At 41.6% G+C, this 8,281-nt stretch overlaps 1 protein-coding gene across 1 annotated transcript; it reads right to left on the bottom strand.

The window, feature by feature from the left end:
- Positions 1–4,660: 4,660 nt before the first annotated feature.
- LOC116215660 (endo-1,4-beta-xylanase 1-like) lies at positions 4,661–7,659 on the bottom strand. The gene is made up of 5 exons (XM_031551459.1): positions 7,390–7,659; positions 6,960–7,276; positions 6,692–6,869; positions 5,969–6,505; positions 4,661–5,872 (listed from the first exon to the last, which is right to left on the bottom strand). Exons 1-5 carry the CDS (start codon positions 7,429–7,431, stop codon positions 4,751–4,753), a joined length of 2,196 nt encoding a protein of 731 aa, XP_031407319.1. The 5' UTR covers positions 7,432–7,659; the 3' UTR covers positions 4,661–4,750.
- Between the last annotated feature and the right edge of the window lie 622 nt (positions 7,660–8,281).

The raw sequence follows: 8,281 nt of genomic DNA, 5'->3' as shown, positions 1-8,281 counted from the left end.
AAGTGCTTCTGGGGTCTTTGAGATTGTCACAATTTGACCCCAAAGAGAAGCTTTTACATAAATAGGCGAATCCTTCACTTGTTGCCTTCTCTCTCCATCTACATCTATCCTATGAAATGAAGTGATATTATTAGTGTCGAGATTCGTAAAACTTGAATCTTCATTAAGTGCCTTTGATGTATTTTACCATCTCTGTTTTCAGAGGATGAAGTTTTGCCTGGAAGAGTGCTGCCTCCAGAATGCAATGCTGAGCTTCGCACAGATTATGATGGTGCCGCTGTTAGGTCGGCCCTGACCCATCCCAAGGAAAGTGCAGCTGATTTTTGCCAGGCTTGTTGGGATCAGGCCAAGCATGCCAAACCCGGCACAATGAAATGTAAGTGCAGCATATGGACTTATTGCTCGCCTGAAACGGGTTGCTGATCTCCTGACATTTATCAGCAAAAACAAGAGGAGTGCTGGCTTAATTATGTAAAAGCTTTCTTATGATTTGAAACGCATATATTTCATACATGTCTGCATTACATCTTTTTTCAAATAAGTATATCTACACATGACATCTAGATAAGAAGTACATGCATTAGTTAATAACCAACGATACCATAAAGAGGACCAACTCCTACTAATTAAGTAGTATAAGCATATTATTTACCTATAAAACCTATAGTTTGAATATACACATAAAACTGAGGGGAAAAAAGAGATAGATATAGCACTAAAAATAAAATGACACATTACATGCACCGTTGATAGGCTCGTCCCCAAGAGAATGGCTTCCTGCAGTGGGTAATAATGTATGCCTTATGGAGTGCTCAACATTTGGATCCATATGGTAGAAGAAGACGACCTGGGAAAAGAAAATACATGTTAGAGTCGAATATGCAATTTAATTATTTCTCATGTTGATATTTCAGTTACAAATTAAGAGATTTACTCTTAATGTCTTCAAGTTTTCCCCTTGAATCTATCCCCGGCAGCTGCGTCCTTGTAATTTCTGCAGAAATTTGTCGACAAACTTCAACATGCATTAAATCACAACCTACAGTTAAGTATCTTCCAAGCCATATCTCTAACCTTTGTCCTCGTGCCTTTCAGCCTCGTCCTCCCTTTCTACCCAAATCGCAAAAAAATGACTATTTAAATTGGTGAGTAATTGTTGAATAAAAAAAATTGATGACAAATAGAAATAGTATTTTTATGAGCGTGCATTGATCATATTAGTTCTAGGTGAGTTGGCACTTATTATCTTTAAGTAAAATATTTGGTGCAAGTTTTGTGATGGGAGAAAAACTCACGCTTCAGGAAAGATTTATACTTTAATGGATTGATCTCGCTCAAATATAGATTAATTAGACAAAATTTCGGAATAACCAATAGTACACACCCGAAAAAAGAGACATGTATAATTAAATTTAATAAAAAAAAACTAAAATTAGAAGGGGGGAAAAAAAGTAAAGGAGGGACGGGCGAGCGGGTGGGAAAAATCACCCACTCGGCTCCTCCATTCAACGGACGGGGTTTAAGCAGTATAAAATAATAAATATATATAATATATAAAATAATATATATAAACTATAATAATATAATAATATAATTTATATTATTTTGTCCTTTTCTTTGTCTAGCAATAATTAGGAATTCTCTCTCTCTCAGTCACTGGATTTCTATGTGAGAGTGAGAGTCTATCCGTAATTTGTGTTATTATTATTATTATTATGTGTAATATATATATATATATATATTATGGACGTGTGAGAGTAGAATATGGGATTGCCACTCTCCACCAGGAGGCACGAAACTTTAATCGTATACAATTCTCTGTAGATACGAGTTGGTTATAATTCATCACCTTAAAATTAAAAGGAGGTAACTCCCAATAAAAATTCATAGATATTTAACGGGCCGTTTGGATTCAGAGTTAAAGTTACTTTGATTTTGATTTTGATTTTGATTGTGAAAAATGACAAATGAGATGTGATTATAAATTTGACTTGGGAAACGTGTGTTTTTGTTGTGTAGTGTGTTGAGTTAAAGTTAAAGTTAAAATTTTTGAATTGGAAAATGTATATTTTTGTTATGTAGTGTGTTGAGTTAAAGTTAAAGTTAAAGTTAAAATTAATAGATTGTGAATCCAAACGGGGTAAGTGTTTGCAAAGTTAGCTGGTCCTACAGTACAGGGATCTCTCCTCCCTCCCTCCCTCCCTTTGTCCCTTCCCTTTTTCCATTAACTACCAGTTATAACCGACTTTTGGCCACCTCTTCATGGAATTGACACTCAAAGTTTGCCACTCTCTTTTCTGCTTCTGATGAAATGCAGGCAGAGCACCCTAAACTGAACTTCAAGGACAAGTATTCCGAGGAATACAGGAACGCCCACCCGACTGCTCCATTGGTAGTCCTGTGGGTTGCTGGCGTTATTAAAGTATGATTATAAGATGACTATCCCAAATGGCGATACATTAAGCAGTGTCTGCAAACCGTCTGCTTCCGCTAACTGCTCACTTGTACAAGGCTATACTGTGTTGTGCAACTAACAGTGCAAAGGTTTTGGCAGCGGCAGGTGTGTTCGGGTCCAAAGAAGTATGTTCCCTAGTTTTATTCATTACATCATGAAATTTTTTGTATAACGAAGAGGTTTTGGTGGTCTCTCTCTCGGGCAATCGATGATATATACATTAAGCTCGAGAAGTTATAGGCGGCCAAGTAGTCTCTCAACTTTCAATACATTTGAGAACCAAAGAAAAAACTTCATGAACTGGGAATTTTGAGTCATCACATATTGGAGATGCTCTAATATTTTGCTCTCTCTCCCTCTCTATTTATCTTGATGGATATTCTGTTCTGTTTTTGTTGCTGCCTGCAGTTACTTGCAGGCAACATTTGAGTTCGAGTATCTTTTCCCAAGATATTGGCTGATAATAAACAAATGCCGTTGACAACAATCAGCTTATTGTTCCTTCTTCACAACCGCAGTCACGAAGAGGGTCTGTAAAGGATCCAATTCAAGGATAGTCCTCTTTTCGATAAGCATGTTGAAGTTCATTATGTGTGGACTCCGATAACCCCCTGCAAGCGGCATATCGCTGGACTCCACCATTGACCAGTGCACGTAACATGCCAATGTAAATTGTCATTTTGTTCCATTTCTTGTGTATGTTTAGATACTCATTTTCTACAAGCAATACCGTATCCATACTTCTGCTGATGCGCAGAAAAAAAATTCTAATTGATAGTTATATGGAATATATTAGTCTATTTGTCTGCATTTCATGGTAATATAATGTAATTCATATACATTTTCATGGTTGTAGATGGTGTAACGACGAGTCAGTAGTCTGCTTCTAGTGAGTGGGTACTGGTAACTGGTGGTTGCGACCGTGCTATACATTTCTGGGACATTAGACGTGCGGGATATTTCCGTGTTTTGGACCAATCTCATTCTCAGCTTGGAGGCGCCCTCCTATTTTGCCATCCCACAAGATAGGTGTTTTTACCCCCCTTTTGATGCTGGAAACTATTTGTTTCCCGAGGATATTGCATTCACGTTTCTCTAATTTTCTTAAAATGTTTTCATGCTTTTATTGAAAAACGCGTATTCTGAAATGAAATTCTACATTTATCAACATTTTTTTTTGGTGTTTTAACCAGAAAATGAGAATGATGCTTTCCTAATTATCAGATACCTGTAATTTAGATCTCTCCAAAATAGTGATTTTCACATTTAAAATCCAATAGTGTTCCACCTTCCTTTTGGTACGTTGGATCTTCAGCCTATTTCCTTAAATCCTCGTTGGGAGGCTAAAGTAGTGCTAAAACTGGTGCTGCTTTGGGAAAATTTCTGAATGGGAATGTTACAAAGCAGTCATCTTTGGTAGAATCCTAGGAAGACAGAGCAGAGATTGCATCCCGGGATGATGTCCAGCCGGGATCGTGCCGTTGCCCATTACGGTGCTCTTACTGGGCTAAAAGTAACTGAGGATGGCTTGTACCTTCTTAGTGCAGATATAATTGTCAAACGGCGTAATGGAAGTAGTTGTAGCGTTAGTACTTTAGTATTTGATGAAAAATACTTATGGGGGATCTGATAATGTACCCTCTTCTCATAATTATGAACTATAGGATGTTGAGTCAGGTTGCAACACATAATGAACTAGTAGGTCGGACATAGGCAATCTTATTCTCAACATTTGCCATCTGCAAGTCCTGGTGCAAATGTTTTCACGACAAACTGGAAGCAGATAAGGAGCTTCACACGTACCACGTATCAAGTTCACATCCAACAACACGCCCAAAATACGGTTAATGGAGAAAATTTTCTCAAAATCGAGTATTGTGAATAGAGAAAATTCACGCCTGGTCGAAATGAATGAAAAACATGAATGTGCAAACCTCTTCTGCATGATCCTCGTAGATGGAGATGAACCTAGCCCAAGATTGATTCGATGCACCTTCTGATTTGCTTTCTCCAGTAATGTACTATAACTAGTTCTCGTCACGACTCAACCATCTTATATGGATGTGGCACTTCCAACTCCGAGACATGTAAATCCTGGACACCTGCAAATCATCTCCGCACGCGCACTGAGGATATCCTGATTTTCGACGGGTAAAGTGTATCGTAGCCAAAAGGTCATTTTATGTTCAAAGGCGGATAGCGAAATATATTAACAGAAGGTTTTATTCATTTTGCCGTTAGCATTCCTTTCACTACAACGAAGAAATAAAACATACATAAACTTGAATTAACATGTTACAGATCTATGGAGATGACCAGCGGCGAGTCGCCCTTGTCGACAACAATGCTCTTCGTTATGATCTGCCCGGCGATAACAATACGGACGTCATAGGAGCCATGATAGCCTCTAAACTTGAACTCTCCCTGTTCATCGATGTGCCCGTTGGCATGAGACAACCACTCCTTCTTAAGATCGAGGAACCGCTTCCCGGCCCCGTTAATTTCGCCTTCCGCATTGATCAGATAAGCATTTTCTCGGCTCATAAACAGCTCCCAGAATCCCCACAGCATCACCCCTTCCACTGCAGGATGTGCATAGGCTTCACGGAGCATCACTTCCAAGTCGTCCGCCCTCACGTGCTCATTCATCGAGGACACATCGAGCTCAGTGAACCATATCGGGAGGCCGAGGATGCCCAACTTGTCAAGGGCGGAGCAGACAATGGGCCCCACTGGGCTCTCGATGTGGCCCTGAATCCCGATTCCTCCTACTGGTGCACCCTGTTCCTGAAGACCGATGATCTGCTCAATGTACCTTTCTGCAGAGGATCTCGACTCGGACCCGTCCTCGATGTGGTAGTCATTCACGAAGAGGATTGGTGCAGGGTCCAACTGGTGGGCGGTCTTGAACATATATGACCGGATATCTTCCCCTAACTGGTCCTGGTAGAATGACCCGTGCAGCATCTCGTTGTTCACATCATAGTGCTTGAACTTCCCCTTGTAGTGAGACAGGAGGCCCGATAATCGGTTCTGAACTGCCGCCGATAGGTCTGCATTGCTCAGGGAGCGAACCCACGACTGAACTGTGCTCTCGACCTCCCAAAAGATGCAGTGGCCTCGAGCCTCGATGTTGTGGGCTTGGCACAGGTCCAGCATCTCATCAGCATCTCGATAGTTGAAGTTCCCCTGCTGTGGCTCAGTGCAGTACCACTTGAGCTCGTTCCCAAAGACCGCCCAGTTGAAATTCTTCGTGAAGAAATCAACAAAGTCTTCGTTGTCGATATTTGTTCTTAACATGCACGATCCGATGGGGAAGCTATTCTTGGTCTGTTTAACTATCACGACGCTGCCAGGCAAGATGCTGGTCCCTGACCCTGACCCCAAGAACTTGAGCACAACATCACGCTTTCGAATCTCCATTTGCAGCAAGTACGAGATCGTAATTAAGTATCACTGAGGAAAAGTTCCATGATAGTTGTTAAGCCATGACAAACGTAAATTGTTAGTTACCTTATCTGTTTGCGTCCTCAGATGTTTAAACCTTGCCTTTCGATCTACAGCAAAGATCTGAAGCCCTCCAATCATCAAGTCGACTCCTGGAGCGGGACCTTGTATACTAATCATAACCTTTGAAGGCTGCTTCTCGATCCTAAACGATCCGCTGAACTCATACCACCTGTCATCATTAGCCTCGACTTGCCCTGCCATCACCCACTTGTCATCCACATTGAGACTGACATTAACATTTTGAGGTCCATTTGCAGTGGAACCTATCCGAACCCAAGCAGACACTTGGTAAGTCAAGAAGAGCTTGATCTTGTCGGTGATCGTCTGAGCAGGGCCCATCCATGTCTTTGTGCGATTCGCCGCCAGTATGTATCTGCCACTCAGAGGGTCCTTCGGCCAGAGAGAGTCTCTCGCTGTCGGAGGAAGGATATTTGGAGACCCGTCTTTTACCCTTAATGTGCAGTTTCCAAGAGTGGACCACCCATTAATCCCATTGCTTAGGCTGCTATTCTCGATTATATTTACTCTGAAAGCAGGATTCTACAGAAAGGAAACCAAGAACAGCAAACATTATTCATGGTCCTCTAGAATCTTCCTATGAATGACAATGTTGTGAAGTTCGGCATTGGCGAACTGCTTCATTGCAAAGAAATGAAGGTGAATTCCCGTTTCATCAATTTTTAATGAGAGGAAAGCGCAAGGCAAGGACAGTAGTTCTCAACTTACGTCAATAACGGGAGGAGGTGAAGGAGGAATCTTCTCGGCGTGCTTCACAATGAAACTGTTAACGAGAATATCGGTTCCTGCTGGTGGACCTTCGATGAAGACGATAACTTTCGATGGGGAATTATTCAGCAAGAACTTCCCTTGCAGCTGTGTCCAGTCCTTATCAGTGACCTGCATGCTTCAGAGCAAAATTTTCGAAATACATAGGTTATATAGACAACTGCGATTCTCAAATCAAACAGAAGAAGGTATAATATGAAGTTCATACTGTGCTACGCTTGTGTATTGTTCACGGGAATCGGCTGTTTGGGTCCACAGCGATATTCTAACATCGCTTCTTCTGACATTGCTGCCATAAATCCGAACCACAGCGGAAGCTTCAAACGCAGCCTTTCTCTGAACTCTCCCGGTGATCTCCTGCTGAATCCCGTTCCAAGTCCCTGTCCTCTCTGTTGCACAAGCAAAGTAGTTCCCAGTCATCGGGACGATCTTCCCATCGGCCATAGAGTCGCGGACGACAATCTTGCATCCTCTTCCAGCCCAGTTGTTTGTTCCATCATCAAATGTGGGGTTAAGTGTGATCTTCTGCTCCCGGTCCGTTATGCATTATTTAAAACATAAGAAACCTTAACCATGTCTGTCCCCAAGAATTCAAGGTGCTGACTCAAATCAAACAGAGTTGGACAGGAGTACATTACCTCCGATGTCACCGCAGCATTTCTCGGCTGTGTGTTGCCCATTGTGAGTTTTCACTCTCGTGGCAACCTCCGCAGTACGCAGATCAATCAAGAGCAAGACCTGGGTTCTCGATCAAGAACAAGAAGAGATCGGTGAAGTGGCAACAAGAGATCCTTCTCTTGTGATGCCCCCGAACGAAAAAACGACCAGGTTGATTGATTATAATTATAACCATAGAAAAGGCCAAGTTGCTACCAGCAGGCTCACAGAAGTCAGAAGGTGCCTTGCTTCATCTTCCTCAGATTATGGTTTATATAATGGGTTTTAGTTTAATCTCTTATCTTCAGATCTGCAGCGGGTTAGGTGGTGGGTAGATTAGGTAGCACTCTTACTTATTATCGTTCTGATTATGATACATTATCTACACAAAATGCACAAACGATTTATCCAAATTATTTATATGATGCGGAAGGAGAGTCCGGCGCAACGATATCACACTCAACTCGGAACCAAGAGGTTCTAAGGACTTCATGCCTTTATTTCTCGTCTATATACGTACAGTTACGCACCTGATTTCGCGAGGGTGTTAAGAATGCCAGCCAACCTGTGGATTGGCTGGCGCCCTTCCATGGTTGTTTGGGCATAAAATGCCCAAGAAGATCAACACCATGATAATCTTATGCTTCCAATTTGCACTCAAAGTTATCTATTTGAGAGAAAATTCCTTATTCAGCATGAAAGAGTAAAATTGAATTATCAGTGCTCATACATGGCACATCCATGGGGACGGCATCGATGACTCTCCCCTGCCTTGTTATGTCTGTCTTTCGTGTTAGTTAATGATCGGCAGCTGCGTATCTTGGCTCATCAAGAGTTTGATTATAGGCAGTTTGATTATTCGAGTGCTTTATG

Source organism: Punica granatum, chromosome 7 (assembly GCF_007655135.1).
Source record: "Punica granatum isolate Tunisia-2019 chromosome 7, ASM765513v2, whole genome shotgun sequence".
In the NCBI taxonomy this organism is placed as follows: domain Eukaryota; kingdom Viridiplantae; phylum Streptophyta; class Magnoliopsida; order Myrtales; family Lythraceae; genus Punica; species Punica granatum.
The sequence above is the reverse complement of the archived record's forward strand: the minus strand, read 5'-3'. Positions and strand labels throughout refer to the sequence as shown.

Coding starts and splice junctions, on each gene's coding strand:
- LOC116215660 (XM_031551459.1), bottom strand. CDS start 7,431: ATGGGCAACACACAGCCGAGAAATGCTGCGGTGACATCGGAG. Junction 6,506..6,691: donor CACCTCCTCCCGTTATTGAC/GTAAGTTGAGAA, acceptor TCCTTTCTGTAG/AATCCTGCTTTCAGAGTAAA. Junction 5,873..5,968: donor TGAGGACGCAAACAGATAAG/GTAACTAACAAT, acceptor CTGCAAATGGAG/ATTCGAAAGCGTGATGTTGT.